This window comes from Gopherus evgoodei, chromosome 8 (assembly GCF_007399415.2).
Source record: "Gopherus evgoodei ecotype Sinaloan lineage chromosome 8, rGopEvg1_v1.p, whole genome shotgun sequence".
Taxonomy (NCBI): domain Eukaryota; kingdom Metazoa; phylum Chordata; order Testudines; family Testudinidae; genus Gopherus; species Gopherus evgoodei.
In genome coordinates, this window is record NC_044329.1 from 59019847 (window position 1) to 59035094 (window position 15248).

At 43.5% G+C, this 15248-nt stretch overlaps 1 protein-coding gene across 4 annotated transcripts in view; it reads right to left on the minus strand.

Moving 5' to 3' along the window:
- Positions 1 to 15248, minus strand: part of TRMT1L (tRNA methyltransferase 1 like) — a 59541-nt gene that overhangs the window by 9661 nt on the left and 34632 nt on the right. For all 4 annotated transcript variants that reach the window (XM_030571840.1, XM_030571839.1, XM_030571838.1 and 1 more), the window contains 5 exons: positions 12176 to 12299; positions 9689 to 9768; positions 8232 to 8481; positions 6088 to 6300; positions 3742 to 3929 (listed from right to left, as the gene is read on the minus strand). In XM_030571840.1, coding sequence (XP_030427700.1) covers positions 3742 to 3929; positions 6088 to 6300; positions 8232 to 8481; positions 9689 to 9768; positions 12176 to 12299 — 855 coding nt within the window. The remainder of the gene's footprint in view (positions 1 to 3741; positions 3930 to 6087; positions 6301 to 8231; positions 8482 to 9688; positions 9769 to 12175; positions 12300 to 15248) is intronic.

Consider the following 15248-nt stretch of genomic DNA (forward strand, 5'->3'; position numbering starts at 1 on the left):
ACCAGGGCGATTAGAAGAGCTCTCCAGGAAGCGGTGCGCATCAGAGAAGCTTTGAAAACAAGTTTCATCACGGGCCAGGGTACGGTGTGACTGCTGTGTTTGTTTCCCCTTCATGAACACCCCCCCCCTTTATTGACTCCATCCCTGTAAACAACCCACCCTCCCCCTTCGATTACAGCTTGCTTAAGGAAATAAAGCCACTATCGTTTAAAAATCATGTATTCATTATTAAAAAGTAATTATAAAAAGAGGCAGAGAATTAACAAGGTATCCCGGGTGTGGTTTGGGAGGAGGATAGGAGGGAAGGAAAAGGCCATTAAGCACATTTCAATGTAATGACAGCCTTTTGGTTGGACTGTCCACGGGGGTGGAGTGGGTAGGTGCACAAAGCCTTCCTCCACGCGTTCTTACACTTCTGGGTGAGGAAGATATGGAACATGGTGAGTACTGAGGGTGGTTAAACATGGGCTGCAGCTGCACTCTGTGACCCCGCTGCTCTTCCTGAAGATCCACCAGACATCGGAGGATATAAGTTTGATCACGCAGCAGCTCCAGCGTTGCATCCCGCCACCGATGATCTTCCTGCCTACACCTCTGATCTTCCTACCGCCACCTCTCATCTCGAGCGTCTCTCCTATCCTCACGTTCGTCCCTCCTATCCTCACGTTCACTGGCATCTTTCCTGTACTTTGCTACCACGTCCTTCCACTCCTTCAGATGAGCTCTTTCATTGCGGGTTACTTCCATGATTTCAGAGAACATTTTGTCTCGCGTCCTCTTCTTCCTCCACCTTATCTGAGCTAGCCTTTGGGATGGAGTAGGGAGGCTTGAAAAATGTGCAGCTGCATGAGGGAGGGAAAAAAGGGAGAGAACTATTTAAAAAGATACATTTTCCAGAACAATGGTTATACTCTTTCACAGTGAACAACACTATTCATCTTACACAGCACATGTGATTTGACTACAAGGTCGCATTTTGCATCTTTTAATATTGAGTGCCTGCGGCTCTGGTGTTACAGATCTCACAGACGCAGGTCCGGGCATCACAATTCAGCTTGCATGCGGCCATGGTAAGCCACTGTCTTTCAGCTTCTCCAGCCTTCATATACACAGTGCCCTCTGATGCTTCTTTCCTGTTAACAAGCAGCAGCAGACGCCAACCCTTCCCCTCCCCAATCCAATTCTCTAGGATTGCTTTACCCCTCCCCCCACCTCATGGCTGGTATCATGGCAGATCACTGCTAATCACCCCCATTTTCCTTCCCCCACCGCGTGGCTACTAGCTGGGAAGATTCCTGCTGGCCAAACGCTAAAAAGCTCAGCGCTATCCTTCCTCCCCTCCCCCCGCTTTGCTACATGCAAGGAAGGATTTCTTGTAAGCAACAGCTCAGTAGAAAAATGTCCATCTCTGTCCCCTTAATTAAATTCCTTAATTTCAACCAGGTTACCATGAACGATATGCTGAGGATAACAGAGCGAGATAAAGAACGGATGTTTCTTGAATGCCAGCAATCACCGGGACCATATGCAGCTATGCTTTGTCATGCAATGATACCCGATTACTTGCTACATACATGGCGTGGTAAAGTGTTCTACCATGGTGGACGGAACAAGGCTGCCTTGCCCAGAAACCTTCTGCAAAGGCTTGTGGAGTACCTCCAGGAGCGCTTCATGGAGATGTCCCTGGAGGATTTCCACTCCATCCCCAGACACGTTAACAAACTTTTCCAGTAACTTCACTGGTGCGAATGCATCCCAAGCCCTCATGGCAAATCAATCATTAAAAAACGCTTGCTTCTAAACCATGTTTTATATTTACAAAGGTACACTCACCAGAGGTTGCTTCCATGGCATCACTGTCTGGGCTAGTGGCTTGGGAGGGCTGGGAGGGTAATTCCGTCTGGGTCACAAAAAGTTCCTGGCTGTTGGGGCTAACGGAGTGCTGTGTGCTCGCTGCAAGGTTGTCCTCTTCCTCATCCTCCTCCTCATCTTCCCCCTCCGATGAATCCTCAGCCATGGTTGAGATGATAACCCCCACCTCGGAATTCACGGACAAGGGGGAGTAGTGGTGGCGCAGCCCCCTAAAATTGCATGCAGCTCAGCGTAGAAGCGGTATGTTTTTGGCCCTGACCCGGATCTTCCATTTGCTGCTTTGGTTTTCTGGTAGGCTTGTCTGAGCTCCTTAACTTTCACTCTGCACTGCACTGTGTCCCTGGTGTGGCCTTTGTCCATCATAGCCTTGGAAATTTTTTCAAATATTTTTTCATTTCGTCTTTTGGAACGGAGTTCTGTTAGCACTGAATCCTCTCCCTATACAGCGATAAGATCCAGTACCTCTTGTGCAGTCCATGCTGGTGCTCTTTTTCCATTCTCAGGAGACTGCATTGTTACCTGTGCTGATGAGCTCTGCGTGGTCACCTGTGCTGCTGAGAGCTCCACGCTGGCCAAACAGGAAATGCAATTCAAAAGTTCGCGGGGCTTTTCCTGTATACCTGGCCAGTGCCTCTGAGTTCTGAATCCTGTCCAGAGCGGTCACAGTGGTGCACTGTGGGATACCGCCCGGAGATCAATAACGTCGATTTGCGGCCACACTAATCCTAAACCGATATGTTAATATCGATTTTAGCGTTACTCCTCTCGTTGGGGTGGAGTACAGAAATCGATTTAAAGAGCCCTTTAAATCGATATAAAGTGCATTCTAGTGTGGACAGGTACATCTTTAAATTGATTTAATGCTGTTAAAATCGGTTTAACTGTGTAGTGTAGACCAGGCCTCTGAGAGGTTAACACTGGCTGAGACGATCCAGCAATAACTCTGAGACCAAGATCGGTGTTGAGGAAGACAGATGAAGCAATATAGTCATAACTGATACTCTGGGTCCTGATACCTAGACAGACATAGATACTATAGGTAACAGAGAAATATCCGGAAGTGGATGCTCTGGTTCTGGGATCATCACCAGGTCAGCAAGTGTTGTGAATGCAGCCAGAGTCAAGGATTTCTGTACTGATGAAGATGGTGTTGACCATACTGGTACCAAAAAAAATGCTTCAAGAGACTGAGGTTTTCTGCTAAGGCATGATACTAAAGAATCCAAATCTGTTGGTACCAATGACATCAGAGCTGATTTTGAGGCACTGGTTGCTGAAAACTGACTGGTGTCTTCTGCTTCGCATCTCCTGACTCTGGTAGCATATGAAGACTCCTAGTGCCAGCTGAGTTTCGCTGCAGCTGGTTTGGACAAGTCAGAAGAGTGGCTCTTAGATCTCTTCTTGGCCAGTACAGGAAATTATGATTGTTTGGTGAGCAGTGTCCAAAGATCTTTGCTGCTTCCTACCTTGGGCAGCAGAGGTAGTCACTGACTGACCTGAAAAAGACTAGTGTGAGGGTTCAGAGCAGGCAGACAAACCCCTGGTGGTGTGGTGCGGTGCGAGGGCATGCAGGGTGCCATGAGTAGCCCCAATGGATACTGCTGGTCAAAAGATTCCAAGCTTGTGCACACAAACCTACAGTGGGATCCATATAACAATTACTCAAAGAACCCCTTTTAAACTAGAGGATTATAATGGAAATCCCTCTCCTTTATGTGCACGATCATTATCACAATTCTATATATGAAATATTTCCAGTGAAAGCAAGTATTTTTACATGTTGGAACTTACCACGTGCCTAACATAGGTACATACAATAAACATGCATGGATTATACCTTTAAAAGAAACCCAAGGAAAATCCGTTTACCTTCTACCATATTACCCTCCTGAAAAATCCTCTCCTCACACCACTGGCAGTGGATAAGATACCGAATTTTCTTGACTGAATCATCTGCAGGAGATGGTCCCCTCAAAACTCTCACCACAACTAGGACAAAGTGTTCTAGAGCTACTGCAAGCAAAACTTCAATGCCTTTATTACATCGAGCTGCAGCTCTACAAAAGCAAAAAGATAACATATTACTATAGGAATTCAGGAAAGACTAACTTTCCCAGATGTTCCGCCTTGTGCAATATATATATATATATTTACAATCCTCCATTGTTTGAAAAAATCCTACACTGTCTATAAAGAGCCTCCACTTAGACTGTGGGCTCTGAAGGGCAGGGGTCCTCTTTTTGTTCTGTGTTTGTATAGTGCCTAGCATAATAGGGTGCTGGTCGATGACTGGGATTCCTAGGTGTTGAGAAGACTTGGAGGGATAGACTTCAAAGGAAAGATTATAGAAAGTAAATAAATAGATCTAAATTAAATGAAAACTAAGGGGAGATAAATCATTAACTAAGGATCTGAACTGGTACACAGAAAAGAGGAATCCTTTAGGGTACTTTGAAGGGGTGTAATTAGAAGCAAAGTGAAAATTAGCAAAGAAAATTTAACTTGACCCTCTGGAAAAGTTATTCCAATATGAGGTCTCAGCCTGTGGTGTGGTTTTACAGAGACAGATGAAACCCTTAGTGCTAGAATCATGTAAAAGTTAAATGAGAGATAGCACTGGAGAACATGCCATAGGGAATAGGCTAGCATAGGCAAGGAACTAGACAAGACAATCTAAACAGGTCCCATTTAATATAATTGACTATGGAGTCTGTAACAGGGTAGCTTGCTCTGTGGGCTGGAGAGCATGGGGCTAAACCAGTCTGATTACTAACTGAGTCCCACTTGAGGGGAATGAGGCTTAAGCGATGATAAAGCCCAGCTGGGGAAAGAACCAGCCAGAAAGCTCAGGCAGTAAGGAAAAGTTCTACAGGCATGAAGGCCTGGGAGAGACCCAGACCAAAAAGGGAAGAGTCTGGAAAAGCTCTCGCTGAAGAGAGGCCTGGGAGAGACCCTGCATAAGCAGGGACAAAATGGACATACCCAAAGGAGAATTTGAGATTATGTAGGAAGTGGCCCATGGAAAACTGCAGCTCAGGTAAGGGAGCAGACCTATCTGTTCAGTACAGAACCCCTGGACCAGAACCCAGAGTAGAGGATGGGACTGGGTCCCCTACTGGTCCAAGGAAAGGGGCATATAAAGCCTTCCACAATGGTTATTGAGCCAGCAAGGGGGCTACAGGCTGTGTTGAAAACAGGGTGAGGAAGAACTCTACAGAGGGGGAAGAATTTTTGTTTGTGTCAAAAATATTTTAGGGACTCTTAGTTTGCATGACTGTGACCTAAGAAAGGATAGACTTAAGATGGTGACCCAGCAAGAGGGCCAAGTTTCTGATAGAGAAACCACCACAGTTCTGGATCATGCTGGCATTCTACTCCTCGCCACCTAGCAGTGAGTGGATTCATTTACAGAGCCTGAAGATCTTTCACGCCTAATCTCCCACTCACTCTTCCCTGAACTATTGTTCCATTGTCTTGATTTAGTGTCCAAACCCCCAACTTCCACTTCTGAAGTCACTGGGAATATCTGTAGGAGAAAGGACTAATAACGTTAACAGGGTTTGCAAGACAAGCAGCACCATATCGTATTTGCTTTATAAGTAGATTTGCTTGTAAGTAGTAGATTTACAGCACCAGATCTTTTTTTTTTTCCTTAACCATATTTAACCTGTGAAAAATTTAGCCACACTGTGTTTATTGTTTGTAAACACTTGAGGCTAGGGGGTCTAGTTTTTGGGGTGAATATCTGTTTTCTCATTATGAAATATACTGTGAAAGTTGACACTAATGAGTTTATTTCCATTTACAGCAAATCTAATTTAATGCTCTTTCCCACAGATAATTAATTGCTTTAATAGCTTCTGAAGTATTTATAAAGGCATAGGCAGCATTAAATTACCACCAAATGAAAAAGGAACTTAAAATCTTCAGATATTCAAGTTTGCATTATATCTTTCTTTCTGAAGATTAGTAATATACTCCATACCCATTTGCCATCTTGCCAGTCACTTCAGTTTAAAATACTTAAATTGTTCTATAGGAGTGAACTTGAAATCAAATATAAAATTGATATTTCAGTGCCTAACTTGTAGAGTTTAAGGAATTCTGAAAAGCAAAGACACACAACTTGCTTTAGCAATCACCAAAAGCGTGCATTAGCAATCCTCTGCTACCAGAGCTTAAGAGCTGACTATGATTCACGTGTTGTAATAGTACCTTGCCACAGCAGCAACTACTATTCTAGCTGCCAGTTCCTTGTAGTACTCCGTTCTGACAACGTTACAGCCGTAGTGGCGCTGGGCCACATGCTGAGCTTTTGCATACAGAGAACTGATGTCTGTAGATGTCACTGATACTATTCCAAGATTTCTTACATTTCTGAATGCAGAATCCAGGTAGTTCACAGCTGTTCCAAATGGGTCCAGGTGTCTAAAACCACAAAATACAGAGAAGCATCTCTGGTACATAACTACTTAGTTTTTAAGATATCTGAGAGAAAAAAACTGTTTAAAAAAATCCTCATCCATAACATCTGAAGTAAAATAAAAACAGAATTTGATTTTACAACACACCTTCCATACCTCCAACATGCCCAAATAATTTACAAAGCAACAAGTTAGAGGGGCAGGCAGTACATATTGAGTAACGCAATAATCATCACACATACAGCACAATTTCTCTTACATCCTAGCATGCTGGATAACTGAACTAAGAAGAATGCTGGCCAAGATATGGGTGTTTATTCTCCCATGCCTTTCAAAATATACAAATAAACTTCAATTCCCACTGAATTCAATTGGTTTGTGGATGCTCTGCAACTCTAAAAATCAGACCATTTAATTTGAGGTCTATATATAGATTTAGTGCCTGCATTAGGGCACTAAAATTTGAATATTTTGGCTTTAGATTCTAATTAGATCAGCCATGCTATTTAAGAATGGATTACAATAAGTGATCCATAAACATGCAGCCTTATTAAAAATTACATGCACAGATATGAATTTCAAATGGTCTAAAATTATAGAAAAAAGATTCTTGTATTTCATTTTTCCCCAAACAGACAAAGTTATACCAAAAATCCATAAGTTTGGCCTAAAATGTTCATACACATTGTGAGGCAAACTTGCAGCCAAACCAGAGCCACTCACTCAGCTGCTGTGACTTCCCCCTCCAACAGAGCCTGCAGTAACTCATCACCACAGATCCTAGAGATCCCTTTGCCATGGAAAAAACCAGAATTTGTGTTTTTACAGTCTTTAGTTTTTACATTTTGTAAAAAATGAAAAACTGGGTTCTACTGTATATGTTATCTGAGCCCCCATTATCCAGCTCTTTGTATTAACTGAACCAGGGCTCACAACCAGAGCCCTGGGTGGAGGGGCTTGCGTTGTCATCCCTAGGTGGCTGGGCTCCCTATTGTGATTAGGGAAATTAAAGTTCAGCATTTCATTATAATCATGGGAAAAACACTTGATTTTTTTTATGGTATTTATTGGAGAATTTTTTTTTTTTTTTTATCATGGGAAACTAGGATCCCTGCTCATTATTCAGGCATGCTGCAGCAACTCAATTGCAGGGGTTCATCCCACAATTAGAACCTCAGCACTAACGCATACTGCAGCAGCCTATTCCTGGGCAGAGGCTGGGTCAGATGATCTCCAGGCACAGGTATTTCACTGATCCTGCCTGAGCAGCAAGTTAGTCTGTACAACAGCATTACTTAGCCAGGAATCCTCCTCCTGGCTTGCAGTGTTAGTGTCATTAGGCTTCCAGCCTGCCCTTGATCTGGTTCCTGTTCCTGCCTCAGTTTGTTTCAGCCCACTTCAGCCTTGCCCATGTCTTATTCTGACCTTGCTCCAGCCCTGCCCTTCCCTCTGGATCCTTGGACTGACTCTAACCCAGCTTCAACCTTTGGTCTGCATCCTGATTTGACTTGTCTACAGATTGACATCAGTTCTGACCCACAGCCTATCCCTGGACCCTGATTTCAGTGCTGTCCTGGTCCTGACTCTGCGGCTGGCTTCACTTTGGTACTTGTTCTCAACGATGGCTCCAACCAGGCCTGACCACAGCACCCAACACACATTACCCTGGTGCTTATTTTCCACGCTGGATGCCAGAAGGGCTTAAATGTTTTCCCAGTGATTATTTTTTAAAAAAATTAAAATAAAGTCTCTATTTACACAGCACTTCAGATGCTACACAATTAAACTTTTTAATAAGCAAATAATCAGCCGCTGTTCGTTATCTTGTCCATTCAGACTTCTCTAAATAATCACTGGGGAAAAAATTAAATTACAGTCAAGATCAAAGCACCAAGTAAAAAGACAAACTTGTAGTAGCAAACACTCTTCACTTACATAAAATCGAAGGATCTCAAGTGCATTATGACATTGGCATCCATTTTTGTCACATCAATAATGCCTACATTTTCCTCTCCTTCTTCCATAGTTTCATCACAGTCATCCTCTTCCTTAGTGGTGTTCATCACCTTCATCTTGTTTAAATGGCAGTTTTCCTGAATCATTGTCACGGAATTTTCATTGAAATCATTAATTGTAACCTTCACAGAATTTCCAAGATGCTTTGCCCACTGTAATCCCATTATACCTGAGGAGAAAGATAAGTGCATAATTTAAGGTTGGCTGCATGCAATAGAATAAAGGCCTGGTTTTTGATCCCCTTAACTTCAATAAATACACAATCAAACCCTAAATGTGCATAATACAGAAATGTGATCCATACTCTGGCTTTCATCTGTTGGCAAACTCCAGCATTTGTGTGAAGACTCACTGAAGTCTATATGGGCACAGGGGTTTGCCTACTCAGTTCTCATTACAAGATAAGTGCCACAGATATAAAAATGCTCTGCGTACTGTGAAACAAATTGGAGCTCAAATCTGTAGCAAGTCCCCTGGGCTTGTGCAACACACTAATGCAGCAGACTGAAACTTCTGTGGCAGAGTTAGATGAAAAAAAAACCAAACCCTCAATTTAATTGAATGAAACAGGAAAACTAACATTTTAACTAATATAGCAATCCTCCTTAGTCTGATATTAAATTGTTTTTATGCTGCCCCTAAATCTTAAATTTTTGATGTGCTGCAGATATTTGTAACAACAATACATGATTGTATTGTAAAAGTTGTTGGGGGGGAAACAGGAGGTTTTGATAGCGGGTTAGGAGGCTGTTAAGACTTTTGGTGTGGCTTGGAACTGTGCAATAAACATATTAGCAGGACATTAACTGCTGAGCATTTTAACTGTTGTCTTCAGGTTTTAGAACTAACACCTGTTTGAGATCACGGGGATAGTTCACTGTTTCACTGTCTACAGATTCAGGAAGATAACACCGCAATGGTTTACATTAATTTCATGGTCAGGATTCTTCTTTATAAATATAGAGACTGGAAACAATTTTTTAACGAAAGTTTGGATTCAGTGGCACTGTTCTATGACTAGGGGTTGATTTTAAAACCAAACTCTACAGCTATGGAATCAGAATACATGGGATGTTGGACATAACTCATCAAGTTAAGATGCACAGTATTTCATGCGCTTTAAAATGTCAAAATTCTTCCTTTGAGCATCAATAACTTCAGCTCCAAGATAGTTATGGTCCATCTAGAGCCAAATTCTGATCTCCTTAACTTGGGGAAACACACGTGGAAGTCAAAAAGAGTCTGGCTAAACAAGGACCCCATAATACTTAAATATACAGTGTCAATTTCTCATGAGAGGGACTTGCTACAAATTGTAAAATAAAATTAGAAATTTAAAGAAAATAAAATGAGATTCCAAAAGTTTGTTTATTTACCGGTGGCCCCAAATGCATCCAAACATTCTAACGGGTTCCGTTCTTCAGCCAAAACAGCTAATGCACAGAATATCAGTTGCCTAGAAGATTAAAAGGTGTATAATAAAGTTTAGAGTATGTAGTTCACATATTTTTGTTTCTTCCATCTTAGGGTAATTTGTTCCAGTAACAAGTTTTGTAAAAACTGGGTTTAACAGTCATCAGAAGGTTTTCTAAACCTTTTGCTTCCTTAAACAGCATTTGTAGGTCTAAGAGTACCCAAATATCCTTAAGTTAATTCCAATGATAACTTTCTAGGAGTGCTGACTTTAACACTGATCCAGGGAGCACTGAGATATAAAACATCACTATGTAACAGTTTCTATGATCAGTGAGTCCACATAGCAGGACAAATTAGGTATGCAGGCAAATTGTTTGGTCATTTAAAGTACCAACTGCTGGCCTAAGGGCTTGTCTTCATGTACCACTGTAGTGCTTTAGTGAAGATACTATATGCCAACAAGAAAGCGTCTCCTGTCAACACAGCTACTGCCTCTCAGGGTGATGGATTAACTATGTCAACGTGAAAAGTTGACCCATTGACATAACAGTGTCTACATGAGGGGTTAGGTTGGTATAACTATGTCACTCAGGAGTGTGGATTTTTCACACCCCTGAGTGACATAGTTACACCAATATAAGTTTGTAGCGTAGACCTGGCCTAAGAGTTTGTAGTGGAATGGAATCCTTCACTGTATGGCAAAAAGGTAATATGAAAAATAAGAACTTGAGATTCCACTTGCCAGTTACACAACACTAACTGGGGTTCAAGAGTATATGCTGTTCGGGGTTTGCGCTGCTTTCTATAGGTAGTTAACGTCCTCTGTGAAAGAACAGACCAGAGACATTACTGGTGGTGTGTTTTTTGTTTTTTTTTAAAACCATTCACTGCTAGTAATAACTGTCTGGAAATAACCAGCAATCTTCTTAGACTGGCCTGAGAAATTTTCCCTAGACTCAAAATTATCTTTGGCAGGATTCCTTCTGGAAAAGGACCCTGGCAATGACTGAAGGGTAGTTAAACTTCCGTGTTTCAGGGAACAGGCTTTGTTGTTGCAGCAATTGAAGGTATGGCTACACTTGCAGATGTACTGCGCTGTGAGTTAAACCTGCCTTCGTACAGCTAAGTAGGGAAAGCGCTGCAGTCTGTCCACACTGACAGCTACCAGCGCACTGTCGTGGCCACATCTGCAGCAGCATTGGGAGCGGTGCATTATGAGCAGCTATCCCAGCATTCAAATGGCTGCAATGTACGTTTCAAATGGGGGTGGGGTGGAGTGTGACAGGGAGAGTTGAGGGTGAGAGAGTGGGTTTTTGGGATGCTGAGAGTGTGTCAGCATGCTGCCTTGTCCCCCGCATCTCTCTCACTCACTGAAAGCAAACAGCAGCTGTTTCCTTTTTTCTCACAGAACAAATAAGCAGCCACTCACCGAAATGGACCCCAACTCCATCCCCCCCCCACTTCAAGCAAACATTAGCTATCGGCACTAAAAACGGAGCCCCCCTGCCTGCCTCTCACTCATCCAAAGCAAATAGTAGCTATGTTTTGTTTTTTTGATAAGCAGCCCCCAAAACGGAGCTTTGAAAGGGCACTTCTCCTCCGGAGTTCACAACAAAACAAGAGAGGATGCTTCAGTTAAAAGGAATATAGGGAGTTTCCAGAGGTCAATCAGTGCGTAATAATGTTACTCCCCGTTTACACTGGAGCAGCAGTGTCTCAGCCAATATGCAACAGCTGTTATTCCTCTCAGGGAGGTGCAGTACCAGCAGCGCTGTAGCTGCGGAGACATAGCGCTGTATGTGCCTTGCCAGTGTGGACGGGGAGTGAGATACAGCACTCTGGAAGGCTTTATTGCACTGTAAGTCGCAAGTGCAACCAAGGCCTGGCTGACGTTATGACTTTTCTGAGGATGAAACAACTACACACTCTACTGACATTAAAAAGAATGATGTGAAGAGGAGCTAGAGGAAAGAATCTGCTCCAATAGAGTGGGACCTATAAAAAGGAGTTGTAGGATGTAAGACATGTATGCTCATGCTTCAGCTGTGCTGGAGGAGAGCACTTAGGTGGTGTCTAGTCCTGGGAGCTCACAAAAACTCACAGGAAAACATTTCACTGAATAGGTTTCCTCAAGTGTGGTTTGTGTGGTTTTTTTCCCCTTAAACTCCCACACTGCTGCATAAACTAGCATCTTTATTTCCTTAGAAACTAGAACACCACATTTTCTTCTGAAGACAATTTCTGTTAATTTAGAAAAGTCTTTCCAGCAGTATATAAGGAAGATAGTTCAGTGAGCAAAATTAGAAAAGCATCAGAATGGAGCCTTCCTATATTGGGCACCTTATTTTATTGCTTGAAAAATGTTATTCCTCTAGACATTATAGTGGGCTATAATTTTTTTAAGTAAGAGCATTTTCATTGCAACCTCTCCCCACTACCCCCCTCACCTGTTGAGTTTCATTTTGGGATTAAAATAGGAATCTGATTTCTGAGGTGTGGAGTAGTTAGGAAGAACTTGTACATCTGTGTCTGCCTCTTTCAGCACTTCATGAGAAGACTTAGGAGCAGGGGCTAAAAAATATTTTAGGGGAGGAAAGGAGACAGTTAATGATAATTTGTGAGTATTTGTACATTTTATCTATAAAATTCAAAAAAGATCTCTCGGTGATTAGGGCCCCAATCCCACTGATACATAACAATGTTAACACATGGAAACCAGCCCATTACCATTTGGTGCCAGGAAAGGAGATCACAGCTAGTTAAATTCAGGACATTGGCAGACTTGGGGCCAAATTCTGCCCTGATTTACACCCTATAAAATGCCATAGTTTCATCATACCAAATTTCTTTCTTAGATTTACACCCCTTCAAGAACTCGTTCCAGTTGAATAGTATGAGATGCTGCAGGAAATACATTCGCTCATAACAAAAAATACCACTGAGCTTGTGATAGTACTCCAGTCACTTCTTGATAACTAAAAAGCCAGAAGGGCTCAAGTCAGTCCAGGATTTCAGAGACCTTCATTTTTACCTGAAAAATTCAGAATAGTTTCTGAAACAAACGATGACTCTCCTAGAGGCAGAGAATTGGTTACATACTCTGAACCTTGCAAATGTACCCTCTCTGGCAATATCACTGACGACAGGCTTTCTGTTCTGCATGCTTAAACATAGAATACTGCCATTCCATTAGAATCATACTAACAGAGAATTATAGAGAGAATGTATCCATGTGCTGTATACTCCCTATACTGCCTTGATCCAGTGCGGACAAGTGAGGCATCACACAAATAAGGTTTTTTTGTAGCTCTGTCTTGGTACTTATATATCATGGGGATGAGGACCATATAAATGCCTCCCACATATGTACTGCTTAGATATTTATATAATTCTCCCCAACCATCCATAAAATATCGGAATCAAATCTTTTATTTTTAATACAAATTGATTAGACTTTTATGGCATTTTAACCAACAGGACTACATTATAGAGAACTGAAAAGGGGAAAGGAGCAAAGAGGAAGTACTTCACAATTTATTCTGTGATTTCCATTTGTCAATCTCAAAATTACACTGATATGGAAGTATTATCTCCATTTTGTAGATGGGGAGAAAGTGATCATAAAACGATAATTAGTGAGAGGATTTGGGAATAAAACCCAGATTTCTTAACTCGCAATCCCATACTCAGTTGATTAGATCACCTTTCCCCCTAAATGAAGAAGTGTGTGTGAATGTGTGTGGTGGGGGAAATGACAAGTTCACTTTCTACAATGACCTGTTCATATGGCAGCAGTGGAATGGGAGCTACCTTTAATTTTATGTGCCCTTCACATGGCAGTGGTAGAGAGGACAGAATAGAAGATGGATGAAGAGGACAGAGAGGAGCAGAACTGCATATCTAACCAATTAAAAGAGTAGTAACTGTTGTTCTTCAAGTAATGGTCCCCTATATGTATCCCAAATGCAGGCGCACATGCATGCCATGCATCGGAGTCAGAAGTTTTAAAGGAGCAGTGTCCATTGATCCACACAGCCACCTTACATCGCCACGTGCTCCATGTGAGGTTATAGGAGTTTGTGTGGGGTGACGCACCCTCAGTTCCCTCTTACAACATGACTGGAGTCAGAATCCTCTCTTGGTGCCTGTGCACTCTTCGAGAATGACGGTCCACTGTAGGTAGGTAGTGAGTTCTGCTTCTTTCTTTCTATACTTCTGTAAATACATTAGTTTAGTTAGTTCATATAGTAGCCCCTTACAGGTCCTCTCCTGACCCATTTGGGGGAATATGCCCCATGTTCTGGGGTTCAAAAACTGCGCCTCTTGCCCTCACTCGTTCTCCGTGAGCAACAAGCACATGTGCTGCCTCTACTGCCTGGGCAAGACACACTTTGTCACCCGCTGCGATATCTGCAAATCCTTTCTATCAAGGACCTGCAACGCTTGTCTTCAGCGCCTCTGCAAGTTCTTCATGGTGGAAGCACTCCAGCCTCGTGCAGTGTCTGATTCCGGACCATTCGTGCTGGTGGTGCACTGCCTACCACTGGCACTAAATGCCCTGCCCTCAACTTCACACCTGGATCCATCAGCACCACCGAAACACAAGAAGCCACACAAGGATAGTCACAAGTGCTGTCACAAACACTGCAGCAGGTCCCTGTCGCAGACTGCTGAGCCACACTGTTTTTCCTCCCCAAGATGGCTTTGGTCGGATGAGAAGTCATGTGATGGCCCTGCAGGGCCACTCCTAAGCCGAGTGGGCAAAGAAAAGCAGAAGCGAGACCTGCCAGCTCCTGCAAGGACTAAGGTCCCACCAGCCTGCCTGTGCACGATACTCAGCCATGGCAGCACTCTCCAGGCTGTGCTCTGCATACCCTGCTCAGCGTGGCAGAGGATGGGATGTGCCCTAGACACCAGGCCAGATGGATACACTGGTCTCCTTGTCCCATCTTGAACTGCTGTACCTGCCCTCATTGCTTCTTTTGCCCTCCTGGCCACCTTCATCAGCGGCTGAGTCACTCCTCCTCAGCTGCGACACACCCCTGGCGATCGCGGTACCGCCCGCACTGCTGGAGGCTTCTTCGGACTCGGAGGGCTTCTCAGCGGAAGAGACGTCCTTCTTCCCAGTCTCTCGGCATAATGCGGACTCTCAGGCTCACATGCCTTTTCCAGCTCCCTATGCTCTGGGGCTCACTGGGTGGCACCGGTATCCATGGGGCCTGCAGTACCACTAAGACCTGGCCTCATGGCATCACTGGCCCACATAGGATCCCTATCACTGCCTGTACCCACCGTCGGTAGCCTCAGACCAGAACCACCACAGCCCCTCCACTGGCTCTAATGGTCTCAGACCCGGAAGACGACCCAATGCTTGATCCGGTACCGCCGGCCATGACAACAGCCGCCTTCTCTCCAGATGAGGCCCTGATTCCTCGACCTTCTTGCCTCCTGACGATCCCCACCAGTACCAGGAGCTGGTACAGAGCATGGCCTTTGATTTGGTATAGCGGGGCAGTAACC